This window comes from Syngnathus acus, chromosome 10, assembly GCF_901709675.1.
Source record: "Syngnathus acus chromosome 10, fSynAcu1.2, whole genome shotgun sequence".
Lineage (NCBI taxonomy): Eukaryota > Metazoa > Chordata > Actinopteri > Syngnathiformes > Syngnathidae > Syngnathus > Syngnathus acus.
Window position 1 is genome coordinate 12,875,912 of NC_051095.1, and position 10,807 is coordinate 12,886,718.

Sequence of the window (10,807 nt, forward strand, 5' to 3'; positions counted from 1 at the left end):
TCTGTATATGGACAGCAGGGATTTTGAGAAGTTAAGCAACTTTTTCCCTTGTCCAGCATTTAACACATTACTCAATGGTCCTTGTGAAGTTGGTCCACAACGTCTTCGTAAGAGTCGAAAATGCGCGACAGAATTCATAAAGCTCAGCTCAGGGTATGTAAACTACATTACATAATACATACAAATACACCGCAAATAGGCTACAGTTTACATTTTGCAGCTCAATAAGAAAATTAACCGAATATTTAAAATATATTTCATGTGAATGCGTAAGAAGTCCATACTTACAGACTAAAAAAAGGAGCCTGCTGTAAGTCAAATAAATAAAAAAGGTAACAAATAAAATGATTACATTGATAAAGCCACTAAGAGTGACTACCACATGGTACAGGTGCGGAAAAGGGTCTTGAAGAAAGGTGACAAAGAAGAAAGAAAGAAAATGCTTGCGCATGGACTGGCTGTTCCTTAAGACAGCAAGGTGGGTGAGAAAGAAATTAATCATTACAATTACTGTAAATATGTAACAGACCCACCCTGCCCATAAAGTCAAAAAGCAAATGTCATTGTGGTCATTGTGTTTGTGCACCAACAAACACGCAATGTGATTAAAAAAAAAAAAGAGAGAGAGAGAGAGAAAGACCAGGCATGCAACTTGAAGCACTTTTAGGATCATTGCTCATTATTTATTACGTATCAGTAATTGTAATGAACTGATTGAGCCAGTTAAATGGAGCAATGACAAAACATAATACAGGATGTTTAGCATTTGTATGTAATGGTGACACCAAAATTATGCTTTAAAATGGGGTTCATTGATTACCAGTGGGGAGGCAAATTCTTGTGGATTTTGTCCGAATTAAAAAAAAGCGTTAAAGATTATAAAATAACCTGAATTTATCACAATTGTTTTTTATTCAACCTTTATTTAACAAGGTAAGCATACACAACATTCATTTACAATGGCATCATTCTAGATGAGAAAAGTATTTATTTGTATTATGTATTTTGTTATTGTCAAAAACGTTCCTTTCCGTCGCAAATACTCCATTATTTTTTATTTTATTTTTTTTAACTTTGAAGTTCAGAACCAGGCCTTCCATCCAGCAGGCCTGCAGTTAGGGGTCGGGTGACATGTTTCCTTTGTGATGTCATGCTGTCTTTGTTGCTTTGATTATTTTATAATTGTATTTATTTATTGCTATAGCTGTTGATATATATATATATGCGCGCACACACACACACACATCTCTGTCTCTCTCTCTGTCTCTCTCTCGCTTATTTTTGCTCGGCATTTATACAAAAAAGGCAATGTTAATGGAAAAACGTCCTGGCTGAGAACGGATTATTGCTTGTTCAGTTATTTCTAATGGGGAATATTGCTTCGGAACTCAACGGTTTCGCTTCTTCGAGGTTCCACTGTATTCTGTCGTAATTTCTGACCATCGTGGGCTTCCGTACTGTAGCACTGGAAGCGTGAGTAAGCTAACTCTTGTCGTTTTTCACTTGTCGATGCAATAGGGGAATTAAAATAGAATAGGTGTGTGTGTGTTTTAACCATAAACAAGCATTGAATTAGAAATATCTTACGTGACGCTCAGATTTGTTTATTTGATCGCTGCTTTTTGGTCGCCTCTTGTATGGAAACGCTAACGTTAGCTTGGGCTCTTTGACTCCTAGCCACATCAATGCTAATTTAAGTACCGTCTGTTATTGTGTAAGGCAGCCACGCTCAATCACGTTGTGGTAAGATAATACTCATCTTTGTAAGCTTTGTATGCGGCTTGTATCATCAGTTTTAAAGTTTGTTTTGAACTGAATTCCCGAGCTTCAGTTAAAAGTCGTATTCGTTGAGTTGGTCTGGCTGCATTTATTGATGACGTGACTTCCGTCAATGTGAGAGCATAAGAGAAAGTGAGTGTAAAGAGATGAAAACGTTGTGTCTTTCAGCTGGAAATGGCAGACTTAACAACGCTTGAGAGCCTTTTGGAGATGGGCTTTGACCGGAACAGGGCGTGAGTGACAGTGGAGTTTTCTTATATTGCTTTTCTAAAGGTTAACTGAAAGAAGAAATGCTTATTTTGTCGTGTCTTTTCAGAGAGAGGGCTGTGGCCAGTACCGGGAACCAGGGGATCGAACAAGCAATGGACTGGTGAGTCGCAAACACACCAGAGCCGAGTCACCGAATGTGCAAAGTGATGGCTATTTTCATGCGTGTTTTCTTCAGGTTAATGGAGCACGAGAACGACACGGACATTGATGAGCCATATAAGCCTTCTGTTCTGGCAGCACCGGATGATGACCAGACCGGCACGCAAGACGCTTCGCTCGGGGGTACAGCCGGAGGTGCGTGGAAGTTGAAAACACAAATATAAACAACCACTTGCATATTCTGGTTCCAGTTGTTGAATGTGAGCAACATGCAAAACTACAAGGCTTTGTGGTATGTTCAACTTTCATTGTTTTGTCTTTTTGTTCATGTATGTATTGTGGTCTCTCAGTTGCGAGCGGAGAAGGCACACAGGTTGGGGATGCTGACAAAAAGGCCATGACAGAGGAGGAGAAACAGCAGCAAGTCAAAAGGTCAGAGTTCACAGCAGGGTTATAACAGTTTTGGATTGTTCTTTATAATGTCGTTAGTTTTTAAAGCAGTTTTCTGTTTTTATTCGTTTTTTTTAGGTATATGGTATTTGTATGTATGAGAGAATTGAAAAAGTCCAAGTATTGTGTCTTAAAATCTCAAGAGTAGTATTTTCAAATTTTATTAACAACAGATTATTTGTCAGGCTGATAGAACTGGCCAATATTTTCCCTTTTAAGTATAAGAACCTTGGTTCTAACATGGACAGGAGTGACATTTTATCATGCTTAATACAAATCACTATGGATGGCCATGAACTTAGCATATGATTTGCATGGCTTTACTTTCCCAGCAATTCAATATCACCAGGAAGTGTTTTGTTTTCAATGTAGCCTCTCTCAAACTGACCCGCTGCCTGTGTGCGTCAGACTGGAGGAGCTGATGCGACTGAAGCAGGCAGAGCGGCGAGAGCGCGAGCGCGCTGAAGAGCTGGAGAAGGAAAAGCAGCGGAGGAAGCAGGGTCAAGAGCTACAGCAGATTCGCAACAAGCTGCACGACGACGACATGAAGAAGTTGGCTGAGCTGCGGCAAAGAGAGAAGATGGAGGACAAGATGGCCAGGTAAGGTCCCTGTCAACGTTTTGGAGGAGCAAAAAATGTCATGCTGATTGACTTTGGTTTTTCACCACTAGGCAAAGGGTTATAGAAAAGATAGCAAGAGACAGGGAGGAGAGAGCACAAAAGGTAGTTGACTCTGCATTTTCTCTGTGGCAAAGCCAACAATCATGACTGGAATTTTTCTTGCCTTGTCGACCAAAGTTTGGAGGTGGAGGAACCTCAAGCACAAGTACGTCTTCAGTCCAGCCCAGCCCAGTGTCACCCACCGGTCAGGGCCCGCCCCCAACCAAGAGAGAGTACGACGAGTCCAGGATACAGGTCACTATTTGAATTTGGTTTGGTGCTTGATCCATTTATTGGAATTTAAAATAGTCCTCTCTCACGATGTTCCCTTTTTTGACATCACGAGATCAAGACAGGTTCCGAAGTCTTCAAAGGCATTGAATCCATGGATCGAAGACAAAAGCCTGGAATTAAAATATCTTTAGTCAATTTTAAAATAATGTTAACACATAATCAGGATTTTATTATTGTAAATATCATGGGCAGCTGCATACTCGCAGTTCAACACCAGTTCGTTTACCTATTAATTTCAACATCTCCAAAAAAATGTTATTCCTGCGTCAGTCCACTGTGGTCTCAAATGTCAAAATACATTTCTTAAAAACATGATTGCATTTTGCACCCTTTATTTTTAGAGAAGCAAGTTGACTTCCGCTTGTCCCGTGTTAACAGGTGCGCCTGCTGGATGGATCCACCCTCACAGCAGTGTTTAAGGCCCAGGAGCCTCTGGCGGCGGTGCACGTTTACGTGCAGGTGAACGGCAACACGCCAGAGGGTCAGGAATTTACGCTGCTGTCCCCTTATCCTCGTCACGTTTACACTGATCTGGACATGGAGAAGCCCCTCAAAGAGCTAGGTGAGAGACATTTAGCTGTTCGGCTGCACGTTACACACTTCTGGCCATCTTTGCTGTTTCTAATCCATTTCCCCTGGATTCATCCGTGTTTAGGTTTGGTGCCTTCCGCTGTGCTGGTCGTTACCAAAAAGTGAGTTAAGGAGGAGCATTCTGCTCCATGAGCCTACCTCACCACCTCCACTACATTTACGCAAGAAAGACTGGACCGGACACCATGGCTTTAGTGTCATTTTATCAGATAGTCAACTGGACTAATAATGATAAAGGTTGAAGTTACATGATCACTCATAATATCCGCTAACAGCTCCAAAAAACAAAACAAAAAAAAATGGTTGTGTGGCTGGTTGATTTCACTGGATGTTTGTTTTGAATGCAGTGACTAAAGATGTATATAGTAAATCTAGTAGGCATCTGATTGGTGTCAATAAGGTCAACACAGAACACAAACGTTTAACGGGAGTCCTCCCTAATCAACCTAATTGAAAAATCCATTTGCCCTTTTAAAAGGGCATTAAATTGAATTCACAATTTACTGATTTTGTGAGATTCTACTCTGCCAGTTTTTATAAGTCAGAATATAGTGACAACTTGTATGTCTGCATAATTGACTTCAAGAATTGACTTTCAATAAAGCTGACTTGGAGAATTGCTGTAGTGCTCATTCTATGTGTTGGAAAAAGGTAGGTGAAGCACATCACATACATGCAATTGAAGTTTTTTTTTTTTTCTACAAACCACAAAACACTACATGTAGACAAGGTTGAACGCGTCTCTGCCTCAAATGGAGCGTTTCAAGATCCAAACACGTATATGCAGACATTATAAAATATTTTATGTACATCAAGGGACAAAAGTGTTGCAGGACTGTTCAAAATCCCCCTGTAATAGATGGCTTGCAAAGTTAGATTATAAAATAACTTTCAAACAAAACTGAAAGTTCATGGACAAATACAAAAATAGTTCTGTTTAAAACAGCGCAACGAGGTCAGTGAGTGTCCTCTGGCTACCTTGCAACACTTTGCCTGACCACTCACACCAAGTCAATTGACAACAGTGATAAAGGCCAGAAGGCAGGACGAAGAGGAAAAGATGCTGGGAAACATTTGATGAGAACCAAACTTGGAAGGACTGGTGTTTTTTCTTTTTTTTCCTGTCCTGGTGCACCACTTAGTTCTCAGCAACCTTTAGCTGGGTGGATAGTATCCCTGGTTGTAGTTCCAGGTGTTTGGGTAGCCGTACTGTGGTTGCTGGCAGAAGGAAAAGCAAATATACACAAAACCAAAAAAATCAGTTGAAATCCGTTTTTAATAGAGTAATTCATTCATACCTGATACCAGTTGCTGTATCCGCCATAGCCGCCGGATTGGGCGCTCACATCCATGGTCATCGCTGGGGGAGGCGGAACTGTGATTGGGGCCTGGGGATCAGTGGGCGGGACTTGTGCTGAAGTGCCATCTGCTGGGGCATCATCACCTTTGATCAGCTTCTCTTGGCCCTCATCCCTGTTGGGGAATTAGAATAAGGTGGTTGTGGCCATCATTGTATCTAGCGTGGAATGATGACATCAGCAGACTTCCAAGTTGTGCTTTGTTATAATTAGGAAGGGCTGTCTTGTTCCCCCCTTACCCGTTTTCTGCTTCTCTCTTTGTCCCGCCCAGCTCTTTGAGCAGCTTCTGGTGCTCTTCGTAGACAGACAGCACACTACACAGGATATAGAGGCAGGCTATGAACGACGGGGACAGTCGGGAATATAACAAAAAGACCCTTTTTTACTGATGAATGAGATATTGACCTCTGGACAGAGTTGCTGTACTCTTCTACGAACTGGAGGCAGCGCTGTGAGAGGAGGATCTTGGTGCGCGGTGCGAGAGGCGCCGCCAGGGCTCGTGTCACACATTCCTGAACCGCCTCGGCCGAGGACCCTGGCTCGCTGGATGCCTCCAACTCCAGCAGGTTCAGGTGCAGCTTGTCATTACCCTGACGGTAAGAACTAGGAAGCTTAATCATCATGTTTTCAGAGCACTACTGACACCTAGTGACGTTTTGTAGGTCCTGTAGCGTAATAAGCCAATACATATTGCTTACATTCGAAAAATCTCACTGCACACCAGATAAAGTACACAAAGTAAAAGCAGAAGATGAATTTGATTCAAGATCTCGATTTTATTTTGATTTAACACAAATGTAATAAATCTGCTTTCATGGAGGACTAAAGAAATCTGAGAATATTTACTTTTGAGAGGTTGAAACTAAGTATTTTTGGACAATTTTAAATGCCACAGGACGAATAATCAATTGTCACAATAATTATCCATTACTTTGGTAATCTGTGGATCATTAAATAATCATTTCACCACGAATCCCAAAGTTTGGACATTGCCTTTTATGCATTTTTTCCACCTGGCTCGCCACCATCCTGCCAACTTATTTATACAAAGGGAGGAGCGTGAGTCTGCGTTAACATTAGCTTGTGTAGAAAAATGATCACTGTGAAGCTTCATAGTAGACGTTTTGCTTCTACTTCTTTTGTGTAATTGAATAGATGGAGTTATTCAACTGTTTCGGAAAATGCAGAAAAGTGCTGCATCTTAAAGAAGTGGGACTATGCACTCACCGGACTGATCTCCAGCGCTTCCTGTAAAATGCTGCGAGCTCTGCCAGGGTTTCCGCCGAGCTTCAACAGCAGCCGAGCGAGCTTGATGGAGTAGAAGGCGTGCAAGATGGGCTTCTCTGTCGATTGGCTCACCGCCTCCTGCAGCAGAGCTTCTGACTGCTCGAGTTGGCCCGCCCTCCTCTCCAAAGCGGCCCTGTGGATACGAACCACGGCCAAACCTGGCATGTTTTTATCCAGAGCCTCCAGCACCCGCCGAGCCTCGGCCAGGTCGCCTGAAGGCCAAGACGAGGCACGATGAGAAAAGAGGGGACGCAGGCAAAAATAACAGAACCGATAACAGAACAAGAGGAAAAGTTAGCATGTTGCGTTGTACCATGTCTCTCCTCGAAGGTGGCCCTCCGCATGTGGAGGTTAGGATTGGACGGCAGGTGAAGACAGGCTCGCTTGTAGACAGCTCGAACTTCATCCACGCAGCGCGACTCCAGGTATTGAATGTACTGAACAAAGCACACGGCGAAAAATCGGACAAAACCATAGTACATGCTCACATTCTTGGGAAATTTCAGTACAGCGTTTACACTTACAAAACTTTTGTATTCTAGTCGATTAATTATGACTTGGTAAAAATTCTGCCCACCAGTCACTTTCTTTCTCAAATATTATATTGTAGTATCTCTTGTGTAGTTTTCTTACCCTGGTCCAGAATTCCTCGTAGAGAGCACAGGCTATCAGACAGCGCTCAAAGAGAACACGAAGTCGGCGGTCGTCACGGGCAACCTCGGTTTCGCCCGTTCCTTGCTCAATCTGGGCTGTCACTTCCGGTTCCTCAGTGGTCTCTTTGACATCTGTGTCCATCCTGTTTGAATCTGCATAGATGCCCCGGTATCAAACGGGATGTCGGCGGCTTCACATTTACAAAACAATACCGGTGCAATGGCATCACCTTTGTTACAGTCTTCTTCGGGGTCTTTGCTCAGCTGGGCAAGCTCCCAGTCAAGGTACGAGTGCCAACCACGCAGCTGGATTTGATCAAGCGGCTTCACATGGAAGTAAGGACGTTTGATCTACAAATTGAATGCATCACTTTGAATGACTAATAAGGGCAGAAAAAATATTGGTTGAACTAGAACTTGGAAAAAAAGATTGGATCTCATTGTGACCTTGTTTTATCATTTCTGCTTGGTTATTGGTGGCTATTTTCATAAAAGAAGCGAGTCAGCAGTTCTGTACACAGTTCTAGATGATCTGATTTGACTTTAAGTGTAGGAGCTGTCTATAAGTGGTGAGCCCTATCTGACTGCTAAATCTGAGCATATTATCGGTTTTGTTTTCCAGTGTAATGGTTTTTATATGTTGATTTTAGCGTGGAGATACTCCAACTAGATACTTAATGACAACAAAAGAATGCAAAACCAACAGAATTATGACAATGGCTTAACTTGAAAGTTACATTTGTTCCAGACCAAGCTCGAATTAAATCACCATTCCCAGTTGGAATTAATTGAAAGTTCATTCATCCTTTCAAGCCCCGAACTAGGCCCTTTGGTCTCTCTAGTAAGACTGAGGAGTTGAGAAGTGTGACCAATGCTTTTTGCAGTCGCGCATCATTAACAATGGTTTATGAATGAGACGAGGTCCAATGGAGGTCCAAGAATCAAAACAAAGGAGCATGACTCACAGTGTCTTCAAAATTCCATCTCTTGCGAACTTCATTTTCGTTCTCCTGGTAAATTTTGTCCCGGCGGAGCAACACTTGCTCTCTAATCCTCTGCATCAGCTCCTCCTAAGCAAAAAGAACACAGACACAATGAAGATCTCACTCATGGTGATGAGCTCAGTGCGACGTGGTGAAAAGTTCCTCACCGAGTCTGTGTCCTCAGGTGTGACGGGTTCTTCCTCTCCGGGCGGCATCTCTTTTCCTTTCTCCTTGGCCTGTTCGGCACGCTCCACTTTCTGGGTCTCCCGGCATAAGGCCCTCACCTCCTCATATTCCTCCGGTGAAAGTGCTTCTTTGGGCTCATTGCTGCTCAGGTGGGTCTTGAACCTATGCCAGATGCCACGTGCAACAATAATAACTATGTCTTTCTCAATCACGACTGGCGTTTCTCACTTTTCGTAGTGCGTGTTGTAGTGCTGCGTGGGAACTTTGAGGACTGTGTCTAGCACAGCTGTGACGTTCCTCAAGTTGCTTTGCTCCTTCTCCCATTCAACATACAGATCCCACAGCCGGTCCGAGTGGAAGTCCAGGCCTGCTGCTCCAACCGCGTCGTCAAACACACTGAAAGTTGAGCATGGATATCAGTTGGACACATTTTGGATAAAAGACAGTCCAAGTAAAGGTACTGGAATTCAGCTAATAGGAGCAAACTTTGTCCTTAAGACACATGCCACATATTTCTCCTTTAATATTCACTATAGTATTCATTTTTACAGCTGCAATAAATACAAAAAAGTCCTGACCCCTGGTAAAAGCCATAACCCCTAACCAACTAACGATAACAGAAAATACAGTCCATTGTGTGTACCTGCGAATACGCTTGGGCGACTCTGGCTGGTTCATGTCCAGTGTTCCCAAAAGGAGATTGACGTAGTGGATCCACAGGTCGACACTCAGAGGGATTGCCTGAAGACCCTGAACACACACCTAACACAAAGTACCCGATTAGCACCATAGACTCTGAAAACCAATAAAGTACAAGACAGAAAAGTTGGCTTCAAAGGTGATTTTTTGGGGTAAATTTCTTTACCTCTGCTGCTTTGTCGTTGTTACCCGCACGACGCTCCAAATCAGCAAATTTTTTCCAATAACCATAGCAGAGCGGATAGCGGCCGAGGAAGGCCATCAGGGCTCTCTGTGATGCTGCATTGTGGCCCTGACAGGAACGATGTGTTGATGTTACATGACGGAGAATCAAGATCTGTGAGGCCTAATCTGATATTTGTCAAAAAAAGTTCTTTTTTTCCTTCATAAACATCAAGCTCTCACCTCTTGCTCACAGTATTGCAACAAGTCAGTCCAACTGGTGAAGTCTTGAGAGTTGTCGTGTGCGGTATTCCAGAGACGTTCAAAGTCTGCTGGCATATCGACTTCCTCATCCTTTGTGGCTGGAGGCAGTGAGAAGGAAGCAGTATCTGGCTGTGCAAAGGCCTCAGAGGCCGGGTTTGTGAAGCCATTCTCGTCTGACATCTCTGGTAGAGGTAACGTGGGAACCTCAGCAGCCTCCATGGCTAGAAAAGAGCATATTCATAAAAAAATCTCTTTAAGAATTAACTTTCATGCCTGCCATTAGATCAATGTTAACTTACATTGATAACATTTTCTAACTTCCTATGCATAACTAAAAACGTCAGCCTCCTACCCCAATACATTAGCAAAAAGCGCGATTGAAATGTTTGCTCTTTTAGGCTGCAACAACCGGCGTTCCCACATTGTTAGTCTGTGACTGTCACAGAAAGTGCTAATAGTTGCATTTAAATTAAACGCTGGTTTCACTATATCGGAAGACCCAGCCACATTTTACGCAAAGGCTGCGTGGGGGATAAGGTGGGCTGTATCCCCATTTGGTACCCCCCATCGATAGATAGCTGCATTCAGAGCGAAGTAGACCTCTTATTCAGGCCCTTACTTGAAACTACTATTAAGAATTCATGACTAACGTAGCGAAAAGCATATGAAGCACGCTTTGTGACAAGTGGTTTTGCTCGTCACGGATGCCCTCAAACCGTGCACACATCTTACTGGGACGCTTATCTTGTACTCATGCAGAATGAACCACCACTCTAAACCTACGTCCGACACGTAACATTGCTTTGACCCTATTCAACTTAGTTTAAAGTACCTGAAGGCTCTCCGAGCTCCCTATTTTCGCTCATTTCGCCGTCCGTCGCCATGATGGCAAGCCTCACTACTACGTCACAAAAGCGCGCCAGAAGCAGTTACTTTACCTGACGTCATCAAGTGCGCCACTAATGTGACCAAAAAAAAATAATATATATATACACACATTACATTAGATGGTTAGTGTACAATTTGTTGTATTCATGCATTTGCTTACAGGACAAGACAAGTAACAATTCAA

At 42.9% G+C, this 10,807-nt stretch overlaps 2 protein-coding genes across 7 annotated transcripts; one reads left to right on the forward strand and one right to left on the reverse strand.

The window, feature by feature from the left end:
• The first annotated feature begins 1,382 nt into the window (after positions 1–1,382).
• ubxn1 (UBX domain protein 1) lies at positions 1,383–4,762 on the forward strand. Of its 6 annotated transcripts, none has more exons than XM_037261853.1 (10): positions 1,383–1,473; positions 1,948–2,012; positions 2,096–2,149; positions 2,225–2,343; positions 2,499–2,580; positions 2,971–3,198; positions 3,270–3,321; positions 3,397–3,513; positions 3,931–4,114; positions 4,208–4,762. In XM_037261853.1, the coding sequence occupies exons 2-10, from the start codon at positions 1,954–1,956 to the stop codon at positions 4,246–4,248; spliced, it is 936 nt and encodes a 311-aa protein (XP_037117748.1). In that variant the 5' UTR covers positions 1,383–1,473; positions 1,948–1,953; the 3' UTR covers positions 4,249–4,762. The 6 variants fall into 6 exon arrangements, with proteins under 6 accessions (XP_037117748.1, XP_037117749.1, XP_037117751.1 ...); XM_037261854.1 differs by having other exon boundaries at positions 1,414–1,477; XM_037261856.1 differs by having other exon boundaries at positions 1,473–1,537.
• Positions 4,760–10,704, reverse strand: si:ch211-114c17.1 (pre-mRNA-processing factor 39). The gene is made up of 15 exons (XM_037261851.1): positions 10,568–10,704; positions 9,715–9,956; positions 9,476–9,601; positions 9,254–9,372; positions 8,839–9,006; positions 8,592–8,772; positions 8,407–8,511; positions 7,672–7,792; positions 7,422–7,594; positions 7,102–7,225; positions 6,729–7,000; positions 5,907–6,091; positions 5,741–5,815; positions 5,442–5,616; positions 4,760–5,361 (listed from the first exon to the last, which is right to left on the reverse strand). Exons 1-15 carry the CDS (start codon positions 10,617–10,619, stop codon positions 5,299–5,301), a joined length of 2,181 nt encoding a protein of 726 aa, XP_037117746.1. The 5' UTR covers positions 10,620–10,704; the 3' UTR covers positions 4,760–5,298.
• Between the last annotated feature and the right edge of the window lie 103 nt (positions 10,705–10,807).